Raw genomic sequence first — 25,804 nt, 5'->3', positions numbered from 1 at the left:
GCTTGCGCCCTGAGCTGGAGGGGCGGAGCTGGGTACTTTAAAGGCACATCCTGGGGGACCTCTGGCTAGTGCTGGGTTTGGTGGCTAAAGCCCCCACCCTAGGCCGGCATGTCTCTACAGAGGATTGTGCGTGTGTCCCTGGAGCACCCCACCAGCGCTGTGTGTGTGGCAGGGGTTGAGACCATCGTGGACATTTATGGGTAAGAGTTGGTTCTGGAGGGTCTGGGGTTCTTTGTGTGGAGTCCGTGGGCCTTCACCACTAGGAGCTGTGTTCCTCAGGGCACAGGCTGGGCCTACGGTGCCTCATCTGTAGTCTTAACCAGGGAACCTCTGTCCACTGTGGGAAGCGTGGGTCCTTGCTGCAGTCAGCCCCATTCCCAGCAGGGTTTTTGAACCTGAGGATCCAGGCAGAGCTGAGCTCCGTACAGGGGACTTAGACAGTTCTGGGGCCATGGGCTCATTTCTCGGTTTGAGGGTCCTTAGGAGAGACTGGTCACAAGAAAGGGAAGGGACCTGAACCCTCGTCCTCCAACCCCTTATGAGCACTGGGAGAATCAAGTCATTTCTTAAAAGGCCACATCTACTCATGGACCTAGCACTTAAGGTGCCAAGCTCTGTCCCCAGAGCTGGTCACAGTTTCTCAGACTCCACCCTGACAAGAGCCCTGACGTTAACACTATCTCAGGTGATGTTCACAAACTACCAGTGGTGGCACAGAGAGGTTGAGCCATTAGCCCAGGTCACACAGTCACCTGGAGGCAAAGCTGAGCTTTGAGCCCACTGTAGACTTACTAAGGACTTCGTGTCTAGCTGCCCAGCCCCTGGAGCCCCAGGGCTTCAGATCCACAGTCACTCATCACCTATGCGCTGTGGCTGCTGTGGGCCAGGGTGGCTTGGCTAGGGGTTTTGTAGGAGCGGGGCTGGTCTCTTAGGCTTTTGAGTCCCAGCTCTGAGACTGAGCTGAGGAGATTTCCAAGGATACTGGGATCAGGGTGTCACCTCGTGGACCTTCCTGCCCCCATCTTAGATGTGGCTTCAGCACTGGGACACCAGAAGTCCCTGCAGGACTGTGCCACTCAGTGTAACACTGTGAGAGTCATCTTTGGTCTTCATTTGCCGAGGGGCCGACAGTGCTCCCAACCCTGCTGGGCCAGCCAAAACTCAAACATTGTCAGGTATGCCCCAGGGGCCAAAGTTTCACACCCTTTGAGAACAAACATCCAGAAGTAAGAGTTTCAGATATGGAATGGAATCGGTTGGGGTCTGAGGTATGGAGGGTAGGGAGTGAGCTGCCAGTCACAGGAGATAACCAAGTCCGAGATACGCTGCATGCCAGGAGCTAGCTCCTGGCTGTGGGTAGGTGGACTGTGAGATATGCAGAGGGGAGTCTCTGTAGCTTTAGCTTCCAAAGAATCGGGCAGGACAGGAAGGGGGGTGGATGCTGCCTGGCGCCATAGCCTGCTCCAGGGCTGCGTGCCCATAGGGGTGACTCACTGCCCAGCTGCCTTGTGCCCATTGGGTAGATATAGCTCCGGTTTGACTTGTCCAGGGAGCTGGGGATAGCTTCTCCTCCCCCTCCCCCTCCTGCTCCTCTCAGAGGTGCCTTCGAGGGTAGAGGATGGGCTGGGTGGGAGGCAAGCCGCTGGCTGGGGGTAACTTGAGTGACTAGGGCCATGATGGGGATTCACCAAGAAGACTGGGGATGGGGCAGTCATGGGTGGTGGCAGGGCTTTGGTGTTTTCTAGGATTTCTGCATATAGTGATGGCCAATCCCCCTGGGTAATAGAGTATCACACTCACCCGGCATGGGCTTCTTTGAGTGTTGGTGTACAGCCGTTCTGGGGATGCTCAGAAGTGGAGGGTTGTTCTAGTGTCGGCCAGGCGCTGTCCAGTGAGGGCTGCAGAGATGACCTGTGTCTTGGTTGTGAGCCTTGCCTCGAATGGCTGAGCCATCTCTACAGCCCACGATTTGTGTCTTGGAAGGGGAGAGCAAGATTGGACATCTTAGGGTATTCTTCCCAGAGCCTAGCCCTAGCCTACAAACCAGGAGCAGCAGGATGGTGGCTCAGCGCTGGCTCTGGTACTTCCCAGCTGCCTCATCTTGGGACGCTCTTTCCCCAGGGACTCTGCCTCTAGCTCTGTAATGTGATGAACCAGTGATGTGACTGGGCGCTGGGCTCTTGGTGGCTTGCGTCGTCCTGAGTATTTTACCCAGATACCCCAGCTTACCACAGCGGCCTCGCCATCTCAGAGGTTAACCCAGAGAGGTTAACTAACCTGTCAGAGGTGGCGTAGCCAGTTGGTAGAGGCATGAGGCCGTCTTAACTGTTTGGTTCTTTCTTCAGAGAGACCCTGGGAGGAGGGCAGAGATGACATGTAGACTACAGAGCGCAGAGCCAATGCTAACATGCACAGAACATCCTGTTATGGTATCCGTCACTGTCATTATCATTTCCATTATTTTATGGCTCTGCCCCGAGCCTGGGGAAAGTCTCACGTGTTCTCAAACCTGCCGAGTAGCAGCTGGGTAGGACCAGGAAATGGAGAAATGGGTAAGAAAGAGAGAAAGAGAAAAAGAAAGAGAGAGAGAGAGAGAGGGAGGGAGGGAGGGAGGGAAGGAGGAAGGAAGAAAGAAAGAAAGAAAGAAAGAAAGAAAGAAAGAAAGAAAGAAAGAAAGAAAGAAAGAAAGAAAAAGAAACAAAGAAAGAAACAAAGAAAGAAACAAAGAAACAAAGAAAGATCCTCCCCAGGACCATTCAGGGCTGAAAATTCAGCCCTTGGGGGCAGAGAAAGAAAGTTTGGTTCATACTAGGAAGAAGGAAAGTTCCGGAAGAGCCACAGTTGCAGGGTGGAATGAGACAGGAAGGCTGGCTGAAAGCAACCTTCAGACATTCTCCTAACACGTGACTCACTTCTAGGTGTCTGATCCCTAGGGCTGCTTGGCCCAGCTGTCATCTTTATAATGTGTCATGTGTGAGAGTGGAAAGCAGTTCCCAGGCTGACCCAGTGGTGGATTCTGGAGCTCACCCATCCCTTCTTCTGAATAGGGAAACTGAGGTCTGGTGGGTGAAAGGACCTAACCAGCTTAAGGAAGCGAGTTAAGTCCATCCCATGACATATGGTGGTGAGGACCAAGGTCCCGTGAAGCTGGGGGAAACTCAGGGCCCCTTGCATGTTCAGGTTGACACCTGGGAGACCTGGAAAGAGTCAGGTGTGGTCTGTATGGCTGCAGTAGTCTCAGAGTGGCCACATGCTTCTTAGCTCTCTCAAACCAGCCCAGTCCCCTTGGAGCAAGCCCCAGAAGCTGCGGAAAATCCAGAAGGTGGGTGGCCATGACGGAGACCCCCGTCCCACCAGGGAGGTCTTCACCAACAGGAAGCTGTGTAGACTTCCCCAGGGAAGCTTTTCTCTGGGCAGGTGTCTCTTACAACCACACCTAGCCATGAGGTGGCACCCTCCTTTCTGCAGTGTCTCCACCCCAGCTGCACCTTGTGTCATGTAGGAAGATCTCTGGGTCTGGGACTCCGTTGCTAGAAGACTCCCTCCCTTAGCACGTGCAAGGCTGCGGGTGGGTGTTCTGACTCCTAGTACCGTAAAGACCACATATGCTGACTTCAGGCTGTATTCCAGAATGTAAGAGATGGAAGCAAGAGAATTAGAAGTTCAAGGTCATCCTTGGCTACATAAAAAATTCAAGGCTAGCCTGGGCTACATAAGACCCTGCCAGAATAAAGTGTGGATCAAGCTATCTCGCCTCCAAATCTCAGGCGGGGCATGGCTGGGGGTTTCTTGCCGTGATAAAGCACATGCTTAGTATATTTGAGATTCTGTGTGTCATAACCACACACACACACACACTCACACACACACCCTGCCACCCGTTGTGCTTGGGTCTCCTCAAAAACAAACTAAAAAGCTGCCCCAGCTCATTAGTTGAGGGGCTTGAACATTGTTAGTTGAGAGTGCAGATAGCTCACAGCACCCATGAGATGCCCTATACAGCCAGTTCAGCCTTGAGTTTGGGTCTTCGGTGTCTCCAAGGCTGTACCATCATCCTGAGCCACTGGCTCCTCTCCTGGGCCTTAGTTTCCTAGAAGACGCTGGCATAGAAAGTACCTATTTTGAGGCTTCAGAGCAGCCTGGACAACTGTACACTCAAGCTATCAGGGAGGGATGTGAACAGCCCCAGCCAGCTTAGGCTCCTCTGACCGCCCTATGGGAGGATCTGGGTGAGGGGTCTCAGAGTCACCGTCTTTGGAGAAATGTCATTGTTACCACCACTGTCCTGGACCAGAGCAGGGTGGGTGGGATGTGGGATCAGATGGGCCCAGAGTTCCTGAGCCTACTTCTGTGAGCCGTGCTGGGGGAGCTGGGGCCCTTGTTCATTGAAATTGCCTCTCAAAGCCTGTGCTCTGACTGTGGTCTCTGTCCCCTCAGACCAGCACTGAGGGGACCTGGCTGCTATTTTATTCTGTTTTAACTAACAGAACTTCTCAGTAGCAGTTTTTGTTCTAGAGTCCAGAACTGTCCCTGGAAAAGGGAGGCACCAGGTCAGCTTTGCCCGGGAGTGAGGACAAGATAACTAAGCCACCAGACCAGGAGGCTTGACTTTGGACAAGTCACCCCTGAGCCTCAGTTTCCCTGAAGTGACATGATAGTGTGCGCCTCACACTGGGGCAGCTTCATTTGCCAAAATCACGGTGTCATCTTCACGGTGGGTAGGGGACAAGGGTGCCGAGGAAGAGCTGGCTGATGGGTCCCAAGACCGGGGAGTCTCACCCCAAGTCATCCTTGTGCCACCAGTGGGGAATCGGGGCCAGCATTTATTTATTTATTTATTTATTTATTTATTTATTTATTTATTTAGGTTTTTTCGAGACAGGGTTTCTCTGTATAGCCCTGGCTGTCCTGGAACTCACTTTGTAGACCAGGCTGGCCTCGAACTCAGAAATCCACCTGCCTCTGCCTCCCGAGTGCTGGGATTAAAGGCATGCGCCACCAAGCCCGGCAGGGGCCAGCATTTCTAAGCAGCCCCTTTGCCATGAGTCTAGGGCATCAGTAGCCATCGGAAAGGCTCGATGGCCAGGTCCCTGCAGCACCACTGGCCCTGGGAGCTTAGCGCACAGGTTCCAGGGACCACCACCCATAGGATAAATGAGCTGTCCCCATTTTCAAACACTGTCCAGTTTATTATTATTAATCTTTATTATTTATTTATAGGGGGTATAAGAGAGTGCACATGGAGGTCAGAGGTCAACTTTCAGGAGTTGGTTCTCTCTCTTTTTTTTTAACCACGTAGTCCTGGGTATCAAACTCGGCTGGTCATTCTTGGTAGAAAGTCCCTTTCCTTTCTGAGCCATCTCACCAGCCCCTGCCTGGGTTTTAGCTCTGGATATTCGACGTCCCAGAAAACATGCCCTGGGTCTTGCAAGGTTGATCACCTTACCGTGTTCGCTGGCCACTTTACACTCAAGCTATCAGGGAGGGATGTGAACAGACTCAGCCAGCTTAGGCTCATGGCCGAGAAGAAGCCATCTAGAAGCTAGGGTGTGGGGTTTGCTTCTCGGTCAGCCATGGTGGCCTGGCCTAAGGAAGAGTGTTGCACCAGAGAAGTTTGGGGACTCCCTAACTTTCAGGAAACGGGAATTTGCTGCCCGTGACCCAGTTTCTCCTTCCACACTGGCCATCTTAACACTCGGCTTCCATGCTGGGGTGTCAGCCCTGGATGGCGGTCTGGAGTCTTACCTTCTGGCTGCCTCAGTTTCCCCAACAGGAAGATAACACAGCCTCTCTTTCCAGCTCCATCATGACAGCTGGATAGACTGCCACACTGGTGAGGCTACGTGCTACCCCTACCCCCGGGTGTGAGTGGTGGGCTGGGACTTGAACCCAGGCTTCCTGACTGCAGAGAACTCGGGATTCAATCCCCTTGCCATGCCACCTCTCTTCCCACCCAAGAACTATATCGGGCTTCCTATGTCACAAGGATAAGACGGGAATCAAGCCATTGCAGCCTAACTGGAATTCTGGAAGCTCCAGCATGAGAGCCCTTTTCCTCAGACGCATCACAACCGCCCGCCCAGCTCGCCGTCAGAGCTGTCTCCATCCACCTGCAGCCTGCACCATAATTCATCTTAATAGCACCTTCCTTATCCTAGTCAGGAGTCTTACAAGCTTCTCATGGCTATAAATACACTCGAGCCTCCCAGTTTCCCAAGAGCCTGGCCAAGTGTGTGTCATTATCCCACACTCGAGGTGATTTAGTCAAGGTCACCTGGCAGAAATGGGACCCGGCTTGATAGCCACCCAACTGCTGACCCTAGCCCTGGCACCACTGAACCCAGGACTCTGCCCAGGCTGTGGTGCAGATGCCTGTGACAGCCACCGCCTTTGTGTATCCTTCCTGGCCAGGCTGTCTCTAGCTACCCGAGGGACTCCCAGCAAACTCACAGGGTGGCCTAGGGAAGAGCCCAGGGGAGCGGAGTGACTGGGGCCTCGGAGCCAAAGGACTCCATTCACACCAGGAAGCTGTCAAGGCCCTTTGGCCCTTCATGGTGGTCACAGGACATAGGAAAAACATGGCGGTGGGCCTACTATAGAAATCTGAGCAGCTTCCTGGGTTACCGGGGCTAAGGTGCTTCCTGGGGTCCAAGAGAGAGCACTTCCTCTCTGCTCAAGCCCCTGAGCCTGTCCATCCTTCCTTCCTGCCATCTGTTGTGTTTTGGGACAGAGTCTCACTGTGTAGTTAGCTGTCCTGAAACTCTGTGTAGATCAGGCTGGGGTTGAACTCACAAGAGATCCACCTGTCTCTGCCACCCAAGTTAAAGGCGTGCACCACCATGCACAGACCTTGTCTGCCTTCTTTCTGGTGAGTGTGTGTGTGTGTGTGTGTGTGTGTGTGTGTGTGTGTGTGTGTGTGTGACCAGCCCCAGATGATCCTGGTGGTGAAGGGACACTGGAATCTCAGCACTTAGGTGTGAGAGTGCGCAAGGGTTTGTGTGGTATCTGATCTCTGTCTTTCCAGAGCTTGGTGTGAGTGGCTCGGTAGTTGGGAAAGGCTTCCTGGAGGAGGGCTTGATGCCTCAGCTCACATGTCTGAGGAAGTCCCTCATCCTTCCCATACTCCCTGCTCTCCTCAGGGCGGTTCCTGAGGGCACAGACATGTTTGAGGTCTACGGGACACCGGGAGTGGACATCTATGTGTCTCCCAGCATGGAGAGGAGCCGAGAGCGAGCTGACACCAGGCGGTGGTGTTTCAACAAGGACCTGGAGATTATTGTAATCATGAACTCCCCTAGCAATGACCTCAACGACAGCCATGTGAGTTCACCCCTGGCCCTGCCTCCCATCTTTCCTCTAGAGTGGCCACAGCTCTGTGGGGGAGCGCTCAGCCCAAGGGCCCGACTGCTGGGTGTGAACCCCAATTCTACAACTTACAAGTGCTGGCTGTGTGTTCTCAGACCTCTGTGTGCCAATCTGAAGGATGGGGCCATTCCAGTCCTCTTCCCAGGGTGGGTGGGTTTGGACCCTGAGCATCTTCTGTTTGACCAGCTCCCGCGAGGAGAGAAGTGAGCACAGCCACGCTGTATTGGGCCTCAGTTTCCATATCAGCAAGGAGGGGCTTGGATGGGGGTGGGGTCTGCTGCTGTCAGTGGAGGATCGAGCAGGGACAGAGGGGTAAACTGAGATCCGGGAGCTGACATTTCCCAGATGGGTCTCACTTCTCTTCTTCCCGCCCTCTTCCTGTTCCCATTTAAAAGCTAGGAGAGATTTAAAGCAAGACATGGGTGGCCTTTGAGCTGGTTTCTGGTGACATTCCCTTGAAGGGCTGATGGGGACCAGGACCTGTCATGAGGGAGATATTCTAGTATCAAAGGCAATGTTTTGGGGGAACTAGCCCTTTAAGAAGCATTGATCATTTTTAAGCCCTGGGTACCCTATCTATCATTGGCTGACCCCCTCCCCTATGTGAGGCACCAAATAGCTGTCTGGGAGCCCACTTAGCTAAGGAATGGAAGAACTCCTACACATCAGGATCTGACTCCCTCCCTGCCCATTCTTCCCATCCTGAACTCAATAAACCCATTCTTCAGAATAAGATACTGAGGCCGAGAAGGGGTATAGCTTATCTGAAGTCACAAGTCCTAATGAGGAACTTAGTTGGTGAGGATCACAGGGTCCCTAGGACTGGGCAGTGGGACCTGCCAGGCTGTGGAAGCCCCAGCTGGTGCTCTGAACGTTGGGGCTGTGTAGGTCCCTCCCATCCCTCCCATCCTGAGTGCTTGGGCTTCCACAGGACTCCGGAAGGCTGTAGGCGCTCCTCCCCTCCTCCTCCACCCTTTGAGATACTGGTGCAGAATTTTGGGGCTCCCAGACAGAGGGGTAAGGTAGCCTCCATAGGGTCCTAACACTATGGACCCGGATGAAGTGGGGGACATCAGAGCAGCATGGCTCAGGTGTCTGCAGGGCGTGTCCTGGGGAGAGGAGCAGAGGAGCGGGTCAAAGAGTCAGTGATTAAACTGCCTCCACCAACTTCCCAATGTCCCCAACTTCCCAGTGTCACCACCTCTGTCCTCACCCTTAATGGTGGCTGGGAGCTGGGCTTGAGCAACTGTGATGAGCCCCCGCATGCTCTGCCTCTTTAATCCACACGGCTGTAACCCATCCTACGGGGTAGAAACCATTATTATCCACCACTTTATGGTTGAAGGAACTGAGGCCCAGAGAAGGTCAGAAACTGCTCAGGATAGGTACGATCACAGGTGTGGGATCTGGACCAAGCTGGCCGCAGGGCTCGCAGGCTTCTGTGATCCGTGAGTGGCAAACTCGGTCGGGATGGTCAAATGCAGGACTCTTGAGTTTCCTTACCTGCAAAATGGGGGCTGTGCAGGTCTCTAGTCCTGATCAGAAGGGCCAGGGAAACTGAGGCAGCTCAGACAGGCACGAGACCTTGGCCAAGAGATGTTGAGCTCAAGTCCAGGTAGCTGTTGGTAGGACTAGAATCCAGGTCCCTGTGGATCCAGGGCAAATGGTGCCCACTCTACAGATGTGCCCAGGTGTGGGGATAAGTGACCCTGAGGAGCTTAAGGGGAGCTGACATGGGGACAGAGGTTGTCCCTGCCCACCAGGTCCCCCAGGCCTGTCCACAGGTGACACTGCGCATGTCTCTCTGCAGGTTCAGATAGCCTACCACTCCAGCCGAGAGCATTTGCCCCTGGCCTATGCAGTACTCTACCTCACCTGTGTGGGTAAGCAGGGTGGGGCTGAGGGTGTGGCCGGGAGTCCTGGAAGGTCTGGGGATCAACTGAACCAGTGTCTGTGTAAAAGAAGCAGTTGGGAGAACATACACAAAAACATATAAACACACAAACCAACACACACAAACACACACACACACATGCACACACACACACACATACACACAAGTACACACCTCTCCCCCTCCAAACTTTTTTGTTTTTAATTGTTCTAATTGAAAGAAAGCATACATTAGAAAATTCAAACACAGGGAAAGAAAGGCTTGGGGAGATGGCGCAGTGGTTAAGGCACTTGCTGAACAAGCGAGAGGACCTGAGTTCGAATCCCCAGCTCTCAGATAAGACCAGAGCATGGTAGCCTGTGCTTATAATCCCAGGATTGGGAGGAGGAGGAAGCGGGAGCACCCTGGAGCTTTGCTGGCTAGCCAGGATAGCTGGATCGTTGAGCTCCAGGTTCAGTGAGAGATTCTGCCATAAAGGTTGGAGACTGAGGGTGGTAGCCCACGCCCTTAATCACACCACTGGGAGGCAGAGGCTGGAGGATCTCTGTGAGTTCCACGCCAGGCAGGGCTACAGAGGGAGACCCTGCCTCAAAACCAAAAATCACTACACACACCCAACTAGGTACAGTAACAAAGGAGCAGCAACCACGGAGTCCAGGATGTGAGCCACCGCGCCAGGTGACTCTGACACTGTCTTGCCCTGGGTTATCTTCCGTATGGCTTATGACTGAGCACGTGTAGCTATGCGTGTGGTCTGTCCGGCTTTCTGTGGTTGGGGGTCCCTGGGCACCTGTACTTTTTTGTGGCATGGTGGTGAGATTCCACCATTCCTGTCACAGTGGTAGGTGAATGAAAGCACGCGAGGCATGCCTGCCTGCCTGTCTGTCTGTCTTTCTGTCTGTCTATCTGTCTATCCTTTAAGAACTAAACTAAGCCCATTTTATAAGCAGGGTCTGACCCCTTATGCCCTATGCATTCTAAGAGCCCTCTGGTTTCCAGTGAGAAAGTCTGGGCAGATGGTCTGGGTCGGGAGAGTAAACGCCAAGGCAGCCTTTCCCAGGCTGTCCAGCGAGGTGGCTGAGCCCACCTTTACACTGTGTCTCCTTCTGACACCAAAATCCAAGCTCACTGCTTCTTCCCGAGGAGCTGAGAGCATCCTGATGGGGCTTCCTATCGATGGAGACTGCCCTCAGTCACCTGAGCTCAGTGCCTGCTGTGTTCCACACAACAAGGGCTTTGGGTCTTCAGAACAGGCGGCCATCAAGGAAAGCTTCCTGCTGGGATGCTCCCCTACACACACACACACACACACACACACACACACACACACACCCTTCTCCCTTGCCCAAGAATGGGAAACTCCAGGGCCCCAACCTCTGAGTGGCTCTGCTGACTGAGACGGATGCTATCCATGGTCTACCATGGGGACTCACCTGCTGCTCCCTCCCCAACAGACATCACCCTAGACTGTGACATGAACTGTGCGGACCGGCAGGACAGGAGCTTCGTGGATAAGGTGGGCAGCGGGGATGAAGTTCTTGTGCACCAGGTCAGAGGGGCGAGGCCATTATGAGTGTCCCCCTTCTTCCCAGTTGATGTGAGGTCAGGGTAGCCAGAGAGGGACCAGGCATGGCTGGGGTCGTCGTCATCAAACATGGTCATAATATGGGGCCCCAGCCCTGGCCTGTCCTTGATTGATGAGAAAGTTCTAGGCTTATAAACTAGGTCAAGGGTTATGAAACTTTAAATAGACAGACAGACAGACAGACAGACAGACAGACGGAGAGATGCCTTACTGGACCATGGTGACACATGCCTTTAATCCCAGCAATTGGGAAGCAGAGGCAGGTGGAACTCTGAGTTTGAGGCCAGTCTGACCTACAGAGGGAGTTCCAGGACAGCCAGGGATACACAGAGAAACCCTGTCTTGAAAAACTAAAATAAATTTAAAAAAAATAAATGTGAGGTTATAAATGTTTTAGGCTTTGTGACCTATACTGCATCGAAGCAGCCAGTTAGTGCGGAAACTGATCCTGAGACAGTATTCTCATAAAACTTTATTGATAAACACAGGCAGTGAGCAGATTTGTCTCACAGGTAATAAATGTGAGGACCAGATCTGGCAGGAAGAGCAGCCTGCTGTACAGACACTATTAACGGTTTTTCATGTGGTCTTGGTAGCGCTGATGCATTGTGGGTTTAAAAGAGGCCAAGGTGAACTGAAAGGAAGGAAGACTTCCTGGAAGGCATGACTGAGCTGTGTTGGGAAGGGTGAGGGACAGAGGGATTCCATTGGCTGGAAAAGGGCTTGGGTGGGAGAGATGAGAGAGGAGCCAAGAAGTTACCCATAATGGCCAGAGAGGCACCTCACAACCACCCATAACAGCTAGCCTTGTGGTTTGACCTTGATGGTGTGAGCTCTGGGGATGCCGTTGATGCTTCTTGCACAGAGGTTCCTTCAGTGAAGGTGGATTCCTCCCGAGATGTGGTGAAGGCTCCCGAGGCTAGCCAGGAAGTACTGAGTAGGAGGTCCACCCTGGGTCTGCTGGAGCCCTGTTGCCAGCTGTATTTTCTCACTGACAGAGGCAGTGGGTGTGGGGGCCTGATGGGTACGGAGCCATCTTGCTGGTGAACTGTGATCGGGACGATGTCGACTCTAATGCCCAAGATAACTGTGACCAATATGTGCGTTGCCTGCAAGGTGAGTGGGCTGGGGCAGCCCCAGTCTCTGGGTACCCAGGGTCCCTCCTCAGTTACCCGACAGGGGTCCCTACCCCAGGTGGGACTCTGAAGTCGGACCAAGGCAAGGCAGAGTTTATCATGGGATTCCTCAGAGCCCAGGCCAGGCTGGCAGCTGCCTCTCCACAGTCCCCTGTGCTTGTGGTACTCATTGCTTCCGGGTCACCCAGCATTCTCTTCCTGCTGGAGAGAAGCGGCCGACAGCATTGGTTGAGTACCTACTATGTGCAAGGCCTTTCCCCCAGATCTTTCTTTAATCATCCAAGGGGGCGGGTGTTGTTACCCCAGTTTAGAGGGGAGGCTCACAGGTCAGGAGTGCCCCCCTCCAAATTGCACATTGAGTCTGTGGCCACCAACCCCAAATTCAGACCCTTCCCCACTGAATCTCTTAACTGCGATTGAGGGTTACATGATGCTCAAAGAAGCTGGCTTCTAAAGTGAGCAGCATCCCCTAGAGACCGGAAGGGTCATGGCTTGCCCAGTGAGATGCCCAGGTGCGCTTCACCTCTGCCCCAGGATGAGGATACAGGGGCTGCAAAGAAGACACAAGCAGGGCAGTGTCTGTATACACGCCCCTCTGTTGTTCACATCAATGAATTCTAGTATCTCCATGAGCTGAGGCTAGGATCCCCAGCCTCCGACACCCACCCAGTGCCCTTGTGGAACAGCTGTCAACCAAAAGCCCCTGTCTGCCTACGCAGATCTGGAAGACATGTCCGTCATGGTCCTACGGACCCAGGGCCCCGAAGCCCTCTTTGAGGACCACAGGCTTATCCTCCACACCTCCAGCTGTGATGCAGAGCGGGCACGGGTCTTCCATGTCTGCGGTGAGTGATTGCCTCTTCTGTCTCCCTGCTGTGGGCTGCTGGGCTTCTCAGCTTGGGTTCTGAGGATACCCTAGTGTTAGAGCAGTCGCAGGAATGTGTGTGTGCTCGAGAGTGTGTGTGCACATGTGCATGTAGTGTGGGGTCCAGTGGATAGTCTCAGGTGTCATTCCTTAGGCATTGTCTCCTTTGAGACAGAGTCCCTCACCACAAAGACAGGGTTTCTTTGTGTAGCCCTGGCTATCCTGGAACTCTCTCTGTAGATAAGGTTGGTGTCAAACTCACAGAGATCTGCCTGCCTCTGCTTCTTGAGTGCTGGGATTAAAGGCATGTGCCATTATGCCCAGCCTTTTAAACCAGACTTCTGGACACAGAACTTGGGTGGCTTGTCATGCCTACCATCAAGCACTTTGTTGACTGAGCCGGTATCCCTGTAGCCAGTAGAATGGGCTTCTCCACCCCACCCCTGAAGTGGGATTTCTTTTTCTCCCTTCCTGTCCCTGACCCCCGACAGAATTTTTCTAACTTTGGCACCTATAGACCAGGCTGGCCTTGAACTCAGAGATCCACCTGCCTCTGCCTCCCAAGTCCTGGGATTAAGGATGTGGGCTGCCACCCATAGTTGGAGTGGGGCTTCTTTGAAAGGAAATTTATCAGCTCAGGACCCCCAAGACCGAGTTATCAGCACAAAGGAGATATCTTTGTCCCAGGGGGATGGAAGTCAGGGGATAAGAGACAAAGACAAGGTAGAGGGTGAGGAAGAAGGTTAAGGGAACAGGGAGAGGGTGAAAGGGTATTTGTTCCTGAGGGACAAAGGACTGTCTCTGGATAGAAAGGAGACAGATGTGGCCCATAGGCAAATGGTGGTTTTTAATGGTAAAAGGGGGAACCCCCCCTCCGTGTTAGGATGAGGTGTTTAATTTTAATTGGGCATATCAATTAGGGTGAGCCAAAGGGGGCTTTTTGATTGCTGGACCTCAGTACTTCCATAGCTGGACCTTGGTAGTCAGCCTCAGGAGGAGAATGTGGCCAAACAGGAAAGAGGCCTTGGTTGCTAGCTTTAGGAGTGTAATCTAATGGTTTTTGGCAAGTCAGAGGGAATGGGGGAGGAGGGCAAGGCCTGCCAGAGCCGGGCTCGGCCACGCTCAAGCTGGCCAGGGCCCCTTCATTCTTAATGAAATGTGCATGCATAGTTTCTAAAATTTGTTTTTAATTTATGTGCAGCACGAAGGTGTGTGGGTTTTGCACATGTGTGCAGGTGTTCAGGGAGGCCAGGAGAGGGCACCAGATCTGCTGGAGCTAGAATTGCAGGTAGTTGTGAGCACAGGGGCACAGGGAGCAGGAACAGCAAGCGCTCCTGGTGGCCAGCCTGCCTCTGCAGCGCCTGTCTGCATATTCCTGTAGGTGGGTAGAAGCAACGAGCTGGACATTACCTTGTCTCTTAGGAAAGAGCGCCCCTCCCCACCATTCCCAAAGGCCCAGGGTGAGGATGTTCAACTCTCCTGAGCCCTTCACGTTCTCTGAGCAGCCCAAGAGTCACGGCCACTCTTCTTCCCGTAGGCCCTGAGGATTCCTGTGAGGCCTATAAGTGTGTTCTGGGCCCGGACAGGATGTCCTATGAGGTGCCCCGCCTGAAGGGCTATGAGGAGCGCTTCTTCGTGGAGGGCCTCTCCTTCCCGGATGCAGGCTTCCCAGGGCTCATCTCCTTCCACGTCACTCTGCTGGATGATTCTAATGAGGTAAGGTTGGCCAGGCAGAGCGTGGGACAAATGCCCCGTTCCTGACAGATGTGGCATAGTAGAGATAAGGGCCTCAAACTCCCTTGTGACCCTACTGGGCATCTCCAGTCTTTGGAAAAAGCCAAGGGAGACAGGGTTTGTAGCCCTGATTGGTCTTATCTCACTCCATAACCAAAGATGACCTTGAATTTCTAACCTTCATGTCTGCACCTCTTGAATGCTAGGCTTATAAAGGCATGCGCTGCCTTTTTATGCGGTGGTGGGGCTAGAACCCAGGACTTGGCGAACACTAGGCAAGCACTCTACCGGATGCACTACATCCACAGCCCAAACCAGGGGATTTCTTGAGGACCCTAGAGAGGGTTCAGAGATCCAGAACTCTCGCCCAGCCCTCTTTATCCTGGTCCTCCTGTAAAGGACTTCTCCGAGACCCCCATCTTCACCGACACAGCAGTGTTCCGGGTGGCCCCCTGGATCATGACACCCAGCACCCTGCCGCCCCTAGAGGTGTACGTGTGCCGGTAAGTCTGGCTGGAGCCCTAGCCCTTGAGTCATCTCTGTTCCCGGGCCCTGGCTCTGAGTCCTTCCTCGCTCCCCGGTTGCTCACAGGGTGAGGAATAACACCTGCTTTGTGGAAGCCGTGGAGGAGCTGGCCAGGAAGGCAGGCTGCAAACTCACCATCTGCCCTCAGGCGGAGAACCGGAATGACCGCTGGATCCAGGTAACCCGCGCTACAGGTGGCTCCCCGGGATACCAGCCTACAGGGAAGTACCCAGGAGACCCCAGGCTCTCCCAGACGCCAGACACAGTCTTCATTCCAAACTTTCCCAAGCAGGCAGGCTGCTGGGTGAGGTGCAGAAGTCTCACACACACGCGTGCACACACACACACACACACAACACACACACACGGCATGCAGCAACTGAGCTAAGAGGCGGTTTGTCCCACAGGGGGACATTAAGTAGCATGTGGAGACAGTGTGGTTGTTACATGGGGTCAGGGAGAGGGACTGGCCTTTGGCATGTAGAGTCCCATAGTGTCACTAAATCTTCAGTACCAAGGTAAGCCCCACATGGAACATCTGGTCCAATGTGCCAATAGCATGGGGCTGGGGAAGACCCGCTATGGAGAATAACTGTTACAGGATCCCTGGAGTCCAGGGTATCCTTACTGGGGTACTGGATGTCAGAGGGACCAGAGGAGGCCTTACTGTTTCTGCAGGGGAAATGGATGATACAGGGGACTGGTTCCAAGGTTTTGGGTTTCTAGTGGAATGCCATAGGGGAGGATCCTAAGGGAAAAGGCCTGGGATGAAGAGGCTAGGGAAGGGGCCTCTGTGTGAGCTGGACTAGATCCCATAGGGAATACTGGGAACATTCCCTGCTCTTTCCCAGGCCTCCTCCCACCCCCGTAGGCTCTGCATAGCATTACTGCATCCTCTGTGGCCTCAGTCACCCCTGGGTGTTTGTTGATGAGATCATGGAATGAACACCCAGGCCACCATGCTGACAGAGGCAGTGCTGGGGCTGGGAACTGCCGAGCGTCCGGTGGGCTGGGCTGGGGAGATCCTGCAGAGGACCCATGTGTGCGAAGGCCTAGAGGTAGGGGGCAGGAGGTAGAGCCTCCTTTGCTCCCTGGGTCAGGGCAGTGGTTCTGGAAAAGGACAAGTGCTGAGGGGAAGGCCTTGGATGCTAAGCTACGGAGTTTCTAGTTCAGCTAGACTCTAGCTGTGAGAGGCTAGGTAGAGGCTAGGTTTAGCCCCGTGAGGTGATTCTGGGAAGGATCCTGGAGAGACACAGCCAGAGTTTAGGTTCTTGCCATTGGCGGACAGGCTGTGTGCCCTTGAAGAAACAGTCTCCTCTGTCCCTCTCTGCTCTCATGCATCACGTGAATGATAACAGTGTCTTCTATGGATGAGTCGTGGACACCAGTGGGGGTTCATAAGGAGCCCAGGGCCTGGCACACAGTGGGCCGCTCTCCTGCTGTGACATCATGCACTCTGGGCCGTTGTTTCCTTATGAACTCTGAGGAGACATTCCTGCTTCAGGTCCCTCAGCACGGCTGCCTTCTTGACCAAGTATGGAGGTCATAGGTATGGGTGCATGGTCGGTGGGTGGCCTGTATATCGAACACTGGCCATGCTACATCTGCTCCTGTAGCCACCCTGAACCTGTGTTCACACCTCAAACTGTGATCTCTACTCCTGTGACTCTCCTAGGCAACCCAAGCCCTCAGTCCCTTCTCTTTGTGGCTCCCCCACCTCCAAGGGCAGAGAATGCCCCACCACTCGGAGCTGCCCTCCCTGAGAACCCAGGGCCCAACACTTGGGGGCGCTGCTGGCTGTCTACAGATGTGGTCTCTCTCCCTGTCTGTTGGCAGGATGAGATGGAGCTGGGGTATGTGCAGGCGCCACATAAGACCTTGCCGGTGGTCTTCGATTCTCCGAGGAACGGAGAGCTGCAGGGCTTCCCTTACAAAAGGATCCTGGTGAGTTGGGGGACGGTGCATCCCTGGGGACAGAGACCACCCAGGAGTACAGAGAGGAGCGCTTGTTCTGTAGGGGAGACAGCAGGCTGGCCAGTTACTGTACGAGAAGGCCAGGGATGTTTGTAAAGAGGCAATGATATAGCTGTCTCTTGTGAGACTATGCCGGGGCCTAACATACACAGAAGTGGATGCTCACAGTCAGCTATTGGATGGATCACAGGGCCCCCAGTGGAGAAGCTAGAGAAAGTACCCAAGGAGCTGAAGGGGTCTGCAACCCTATAGGTGGAACAACAATATGAACTAACCAGTACCCCCCGGAGCTCGTGTCTCTAGCTGCATATGTATCAAAAGATGGCTTAGTCGGCCATCATTGGAAAGAGAGGCCCATTGGTCTTGCAAACCTTATATGCCCCAGTACAGGGGAACACCAGGGCCAAGAAGTGGGAGTGGGTGGGTAGGGGAGTGGGGTGGGAGGGTATGGGGGACTTTTGGGATGGCATTGGAAATGTAAATGAAGAAAATATCTAATAAAAAATAAAAAAAAGAAAAGAGGCAATGAATGGCCTTTTGCTGCAAGCCCATGCCGCACGTTATATGAGATAGACATATGCTAAAATACGCATTTATTTGTGCTTCAACTGTGTACTGTGTGCTTTTATTTGTTGATCAGGTGTGGGTGGGGGTGCGAGGGGGCAGGTGCATGGGTCATGTGCTGTGTGATCTTGTCAGACTTGCATCCCTCTCAGGGCTTCCATTTCCTCAACTGCAGAGATGCCTTCCCAGGCATTTATAAAACCTGTCGTTGTCACCTCGATGGCTGCCTATGGGAAGGAGCCTGTGGTGCTGTGATCATATGCTGCCTTTTATAATAGGCAGAGTAACAGTGAATGCCCCTGAGTGAGGGAGGGGAGACCCCTTCAGCTCCATAAGGGCCGGGCTCTCTGCTGGCTACCCAACTGGTATCCACTGGCCCTCAGTGATGTCTGAATTCCTTCAGAGAGATACCAGGGGAGGCCACCACTGCTCAGAATTTGAAGAGGGAGGCCTAGAGGTCTCCCCTACCCCCCCCTGAACCCTGCCAGACTCTGGTCCCCTGAGCCTGGACTTGACAAGAGGGCCCATCACAAGAGGTCAGGCTCTTCCTGGTACTCTGCTCCTGCCTGACTCAGTTTCCCCCACCAGGGTCTAGATTTCGGCTATGTGACTCGGGAACCTAAAGACAGTTCTGTGAGTGGTCTGGACTCTTTTGGCAACCTGGAGGTCAGCCCACCCGTGGTGGCCAATGGGAAGGAGTATCCCTTGGGGAGAATCCTCATCGGGGGCAACCTGCCTGGGTGAGAGGTTCTGGGGGCTAAGGGTGGTGGCGGGGAAGGAGAGCAGGGAAGTCCTGCGTGGGATGGGCGACCTCTCCAGTGCTTCCCCGGGAAAGTCAGGAGCAGGCTGGGGTGGACAGGGATGTAACAGGTTGTTAAGTCCAGCCCTTTCCTTTACAAGGGGCCCAGAGAGGCTGAGTCACACATGGAGCATTCTGGCTAGACTGAGGTCCTGATTGTGAAACAGGCATAAGGTAGATAAGAGAAGGTATCAGCTGAGAGCGGAGAGGATCATAGCATCTGAGTCAAAGCTCATTCATGCTAGAGTGCAAATGACCAATGTTGGGTCCTTTTCTGAGAGCAGAAGAGAGATTGACTAAACTGTAAGTTGAGATGACAGTAGCCTTGATATGTGCGCACACACACATACACACACATGTACATGTACACGCATACATGCATGCACACACATGTGCACACAAATATGCATGCACATACACTCGTGCATGTGCACACGTACACACACTTACACACACATGCACATGCACATACATCCATGCACACACCTGTGCATGTGCACACACATGCATATACACACATGCACAAACACGCACACATGTACATGGATACACATCCAAACGGAGGTGGGGTTTTCTGCATGTGACACCAGCTGATGCTGGGAAAGGAGATTAATATTTATAATCAAGTTCAACAAAACTGCTAGGACAGACAGGATCTAATAATAGATGGATGGGGAGTGGAGCCTGAGAGGGGACCCTGGGACTGCGCCATTAATTCCTTGCCAGAAGGCAAAAGATGGATAGGTGTAAATGCATAAACAGAAAGCAGGCGGGTCGTGAGACCTGCTGGGGCAGGCTTGTGTCCCTTCCACTGACATCCTGGGAAACTGAGGCTGCAGCAAGAGAGGTGCAAGCTAACTCTCCTCAGCTATGTGAGACCCAAGACAAGATGGTCGTGTCCAGGAGAATGGGTGGCTCTGAGGTGGTCCATACTAACCGTATCTAGCCTGTGCTAAGTGGAGCCCACCCTGGGTGGATTATTAAAGTGCATTTACTATCTTTCCTGTTTATAAAATAACATGTTGTTTTAAGATTGACGTCCTACTGTGTAGCTCACTATATATCCTGGGCTGGCCTTAGATTTGCAACCCTCCTGCCTCAGCCTCCCAAATGCTGGAATGCTAGGTCTAAGCTGCGATGCTTGGGAAGGCATTCTGGAGTCAGATACTCCGGAGAGCTGCTGTCTGGCCATTCTCTTTCTTGTGGAGTGTGTGTTGAGTTTGGTGTCTTTTCCTAACCCCGGCCCAGGTCGAGAGGCCGCCGAGTTACCCAGGTGGTGCGAGACTTCCTCCACGCCCAGAAGGTACAACCGCTGGTGGAGCTGTTTGTGGACTGGCTGGCTGTGGGCCACGTGGATGAGTTCCTGAGCTTTGTCCCTGCACCAGACGGGAAGGTAAGGCCCTTAGACAAGTCTTGGCCTCTAGAGTTAGGGGCCGGGGCTAAGTTGGGGCCGGTAGGCATGTGCGTCCATCAGCTCAGCTGTGCCTGTTCTCACACAGGGCTTCCGGCTCCTCCTGGCCAGCCCTGGCGCCTGCTTCAGGCTATTCCAGGAAAAGCAGAAGTGGGGCCATGGCCGGTCCCTCCTTTTTGAGGGTGTCATTGGTGAGTAAAATTGTCAAGTCCCTCCCAAACGATCTCTCTCCTGAATCGAGCACACAATGGCTTCTGAAAGGAATGGGCGTGTTCAAGCTAGGCGGTAACTCCAAAATTCACAACTGCTTCCTCCTGACATGGCGCCCTGCGTCACTGGTGGCCACTGGCTACGGTGGGGGCGGGGCTGCGGCAAGTGCAGGGTATGGAGAAGATGAGAGCCAGGGATGCCCAGGGATGTCCCATCAGGGCTCTGCTCAGAAGGTCCCGGGCACAGGTTCAGTGTTCTTTGGTGGCTGAGTTTGAAGTTTTTAAATGAAGTCTAAAAGATTTACGAAGCAGCTGGAGCCCCAGACTCTCCATCGCTGGCCTAGCCCTCATGCCCTTACCTTTTCCAGGCTCAAGGAAGGTCTAGAAACTCTGTAAGCCCCTAGCTCTCAGGTGCCCTCCCCCCACCCAGTGCTTACGACCGTGGTTTTCAACCTGTGGGTTGCTATCCTGTATATCAGATATTTACATTGCAATTCATAGGTAACGATTTGTTACATACCAAAATTACAGTTATGAAGTAGCAATGAGGTAATTTTATGGTTGGGGGGGGTCACCGGGACATGAGGAAGGGTATTAAAGGGCGGCAGCATTAGGATGGCTGAGAGCCACAGCTGTGTGACCTTGGGTAAGCTGTGTAAGTCACCTGACCGCTCTGGGGCCCCGTTGTCAGTCAGAGGGTGGTAACAAGGCATCCCTCGCAGAGTTCCGCAGACTCTGGAGAACCATGGTGCTGTCTTTCGACCTCATGACCAGGGTTTGGTTTGCTGGCAGCTGGGAGGACTGGACGCCTTTGGCTCCTGTAGCCCCTCTCTAGCCAGCCCTGTCTCTATGGCCTCCACGGGGCAGACAGGAGAGCCAGGCCTGAAGTCTCCAAAAAAGCAAGCCAAAGCCTGTAGGCTGTGACTGGTTAGTTCACTGCCTAGTGAACCTATAAACCCTGGCCCAGGATGAGCGCCATCAACAGACCCAACTCCCCCACATCCTCCCACACACCCCGGAGCTGAGGAAAGAGGAATCCTACCGGGTTCTCCTGGACAGCTGTTAACCCTAATTAGTGATTACCACCTCCAGTGAACTCTAAACCACTGGAATTCATTGCACCCCACAACTAGGCCCCTCCAGCCTCTCTTCTTCCTCCAGATGTGCCCATTGGTCAGGCTAAGCTCCCATAGATGCTGCCCACCCCCTACCCAGGACAACCTAGGGGTCACTGACTCAACCAAGCCAGCAGTTACAAACTTGGCTTTTGGTGCCCAGAGCGAGAGGCCCTCGAGCTGCCTTGTGCTTGCCCCCGCCCCCTCCCCAGGCCTCTCTGTGTCTTTCACAGGTGACAGGCGGGTCCAGACCGTCTCCATCAATCAGATTCTTTCCAACCAGAGCCTTATCAACTTTAATAAGTTCGCACAGGTACAAGGCCAGGGGGTGTGGGGGTTGTGGATGCGAGATGTGGATGGAGCTGGAGTCAGGGCCAGGGCAGACATCTGGGACCAGCAGTTCACAAAAGGTCAGTCAGATTGAAACAGGCCCAGACCCTCCTTTAACCTGGGAGAATTAAGGGTGGGTTAGCCTGGGCATCAAAGGAATAGAGGTAGCCAGGGCTGGGAGCATCAGGATGGGGTCTGTTGTGGCCCTGCAATTGGGACTGTGTGGTGACACAAGATAAGAGGAACAGGAGGCAGATCAGTAGGCAAAGACACTGCATCCCACCAGGTCAGAGGCCAGCCTTCAAGGGGAGGTGGGGGAGATGGCGAGAAGGGGGCAGGTGGGGCCAGACTGAGATAGCACTGTTGAGTGTGGAGGGAAGAAGAAGGAGATCCAGAGAAAACAGCAAGGCTTGCAGCCTGGATGGCCTAATGTAGGGAGATCATAGAACTGAAGAACATGGAGAAGTCAAAATGACTTTACCTTTGGCCTGGGGATCCGCTGCCCTCTTCTGGCCTGCATGGGTACTGCACACACATTATTGGCCAGGTGACTCTTCAACCACGTATGGAATGCTCTCCAGAAAGTCGGGTCTAGGATGGCATGATCTAGGGTTAACTTGGTGTTAGCTAGTAAGAGCGGGGCATGGAGGGTGGGACCTAGGCAGGAGTGAGCACCTGCCTCAGCCACACCGGCAGGTTCTCTCCAGCGCAGTCCCTTGCCCGCCTGCAGAGCTGTATCGATTGGAACCGCGAGGTGCTGAAGCGGGAGCTGGGCCTGGCGGAGGGTGACATCATCGACATCCCGCAGCTCTTCAAGACGGAGAAGAGGAAGGCGGTGGCGTTCTTCCCCGACTTGGTGAGCTCCCCGCCCGGCACCTGGGTGTTGTGGTAAATATTCAATATGAATAGGAGATCTCTAGTCCACCTTAGAGATTTCGGTTCCCAGATAAAAGACACAAAACTTTATTTATAATAAGCCTTAGCACTAGAGCTGGGCACAGATCTACCCTCTAAGCTATTATGTCTACTTCCCGTTCTGTGCTCTTACGTCAGTTATGCCGAGATATAACCAGCCATGTTCTGCCTGGGCCGCCTTTACCCCAGTGGCCAGCCCTCATGGCTAGGTCTCACAATCCCTTATCCCATGGCATCTTCTCTTCTCCCCTGCTCTCCACGGCCACCCAGATAACTCCAAACCCACCTACCTTCAGTGATTGGCTGTAGCCATTTGTATTTAACTAATGGTTTTAAATTAAGGAACAAGGTTTGCACAGCAAAAGCTGGTAACTGTGAGAAACCACTCGTAGGCCTAGACCTTCAGGTACAAAATTTAGCATTACAGTTCATAGCAAGAGACATAACCTCAACACCTGGGCTTCTTCAGCTAGACTCTGAGTCTCACTTCTGGGGGGAGACATTTGACTGCCATCATGTGTGGAATTGTGGTGACCAGGGGTGGCGGTGATGAGAATCAGGGTCCCAGGGTGCCCAGGCTGACACTGTGGCTGCTCACGGAAGGAGGGGCACATTTGCTATCCGTGGCGTGAAGAAAAGTTGCACAGGATCCTGTGTACAAGATCACCCAGGAGCTGAGGGAGGTCTGGCTGCTTCTGTTCTCCCAGTTCTCGGCCCCCCATCATCCCACACAGAAGCAGATGTTGTTAAGAACGGTCCCTGTTCTCCAATGAGGGGACTCTTTCCTCGTGGCTCTGACACATGCCCAACCAACTACTCTGTATGGTGAGGGATAAGGGGTCAGCTCACAGACAGGACAGAGTGCAGCCAACCCGAGATAGGAGGAGATGGGAGGGTAATCCTGGAGGGCTGCACAAAAGAGACGCCTTTGATGAAAGTATAGCTTCACCTCTGCTGCCCTGGTCACCAGCTGTCCTCCGAGCCTGTATCCACCAACCTTAACTCTGACCCGCCCCCTCTTCCTTCCCCCTCTGGCTTTTTGCCCTGGCTTGCAAAGCCTTTCTCTGCCCACCCCCCTTCCTTCCTGCATGCTTGGGGCGGCCCGGAAGTTTGTGCAAGGGCTTGAGGTTCTTCTGTTGGCTAGAGACAGAGGCCCACCCAAGCTGGCTCAGCCAGATGGAGATTTGACAACAAGGGCACTGTGATATCTGAGGGTGGGGACAGCTGCAGCAAGCCTTCTAGCATGGCCTGGAGCTCTCTCATTTCTGTCTGTGGCCCTTCCTCTGCTGGCTTTCCCTCTCTGCCATGCTCTCTCCTTTGCTGGTCTGCAGACAGACACAAATGTCTTAGTGACTTTTCTACTGCTGTGACAAAGCTCCATGATCAAGATAATCGTATGGAAGAAAACATTTAAGGAGGGCTTACAGTTTTAGAGGGTGAGTCCTTGGTGGCAGCAGGCACAGTAGGCAGGCAGGCATGGCCCTGGAGCAGTAGCTGAGGGTTGACATTTGATCTCCCAGTGGGAGGCAGATAGAGTTACCTGGGAATGGTGTGGTCTTTTTGAAAGCTCCCAGCCTACCCTAGTGATAGATCTTTTCCAACAAGGCCACGCCTCCTAATCCTTCCCAAACAGTTCCACCAGCTGGGAACCAAGTGTTCACATATATGAGCCTCTGGGGCCCATTTTCATTCAAATGACCTCAGTGAACATGGCCATGAGATGCAGGCCCTGCAAAGACAATGACTGAGACTCCCCATGTCAACTCTCACTTTCTAGGAGAGAGAATCTGATTGGTTCATCTTGGTCAGCTGTTTATCTTGGCCCAATCAGAGATGCCCTAGGAGGTTGGGGGTTCTGTTGCACAAACATGGCCGCCACCACAGTCCACCAGTGATGGGGACAGTGGCTGGGGAAGTCACAGGCCTGGGCTGTGCTGGTCCCTCTGCAAGTGTCTGATTCACTGGCTCCCTCCAGCCAGGTTTCTTATCCCAACACAGGAATGAGCAAGCAGACATAGTCAAAGCTGCCTGAAGATAATCCCAGATTCTCCTGGGGCTTCCAGGGTGGGAAGGCGATGCTGAGGTCCCGCCTCTGATCCGGCCCCACCCTCCCGCAGGTGAACATGCTGGTCCTGGGCAAGCACCTGGGCATCCCCAAGCCTTTCGGGCCCATCATCAATGGTCGCTGCTGCCTGGAGGAGAAGGTGCGCTCCCTGCTGGAGCCGCTGGGTCTGCACTGCACCTTCATCGATGACTTCACGCCATACCACATGCTGCACGGGGAGGTCCACTGTGGCACCAACGTGCGCCGGGAGCCCTTCGCCTTCAAGTGGTGGCACATGGTGCCCTGAGCCACCACCCATTCCCCACCCTCCCCCCAGGATGGGGTGTCCGCCCGGCAGATGGAGACTGGGACAGACCCCAGAACAACAAGCAGCTAAAGACCCTCGGTTTCTAGACTGAATGCCCAGGGTGACCCAAGCCCCTCAGAAGCCTTTTTTCTTGAAATGTCTGCCTTTATCTGCTACCCATTCAGATCCCAGACGTGAATCCTCTTGGTGTCCCCAAGAAAGGGCCCCGTGTCTACCAGACTCTCATGGGGATCAATGTGACCCATGGGGATAGCTTTAAACACCATCCCCACAAACTCCTCTGTCTGTGGGTAAATCTGCTTGGATGTCTAGAAGCTTTGACCTTGTCGGCATCTTGGCCTGCACTTCCTATGGTGGAAGGCCCAGGGGTTTGGTTTTGGCCCCTGTCTCCTGCCCTGCAGGGGATGGTTTTAAAGTCAGACAATTTTACATATTCTTGTACAAGTAGACTACTCCACAAGAGAGAGTCTAACCCTCCCAGGAAGCTCCCCAGGGTCCATTCAAGTCAAAGTGTGAGCATCTTTCTTACTGCAAGCTCCCGACCAGGACCGGCCTTTACTGAGCTGTCACACAGTGGGTACCTCTAGGTGCTTTGAGGATGGCAGGTATCTCTTACCCTTACAAGCTCCCCATCATCTGATGCCAGGGAATCAGGTTATCCAAATCCTCTTGGAATTTCTCTGAAGTGAAGCGGCTGAGGGCGGGTTGAGGGGCAGCGCTGTTGATGGTTAGGAAAACTGGATTCCCAGAGAAATCTAAGACAGGATCGACCCTGGGGGTCCCCCCATCTCGAGAAGGATGCTCAGCTGGCCTGGGGGCTCTGCACAGGAGAAGAGACCACTGGCTAACTTAGCTCTGAGCCTTCTGCCTATACAGCCATCCTGCAGGTTGCCACCGAGGCAGGACTCAGTGGGACAGTTGAACCTCTCCACATACTGGGAGAAGGGAGGGGCGTGGCTGTCTCAAGATGTGTTCTGTGAGTCCAGCTGGCCAAAAAATAAACAGATGCAC

General features: G+C 53.6%; 1 protein-coding gene across 1 annotated transcript; it reads left to right on the top strand.

The window, feature by feature from the left end:
• The first annotated feature begins 108 nt into the window (after positions 1-108).
• On the top strand, positions 109-25,804 carry Padi3 (peptidyl arginine deiminase 3). The gene is made up of 16 exons (XM_021159793.2): positions 109-200; positions 7,140-7,320; positions 9,176-9,248; positions 10,714-10,775; positions 11,843-11,960; positions 12,700-12,825; positions 14,383-14,561; positions 14,979-15,082; positions 15,171-15,282; positions 16,941-17,048; positions 18,231-18,382; positions 19,690-19,834; positions 19,941-20,043; positions 21,410-21,489; positions 22,237-22,362; positions 24,539-25,804. Exons 1-16 carry the CDS (start codon positions 109-111, stop codon positions 24,770-24,772), a joined length of 1,995 nt encoding a protein of 664 aa, XP_021015452.1. The 3' UTR covers positions 24,773-25,804.

This window comes from Mus caroli, chromosome 4 (genome assembly GCF_900094665.2).
Source record: "Mus caroli chromosome 4, CAROLI_EIJ_v1.1, whole genome shotgun sequence".
In the NCBI taxonomy this organism is placed as follows: domain Eukaryota; kingdom Metazoa; phylum Chordata; class Mammalia; order Rodentia; family Muridae; genus Mus; species Mus caroli.
The sequence above is the reverse complement of the archived record's forward strand: the minus strand, read 5'-3'. Positions and strand labels throughout refer to the sequence as shown.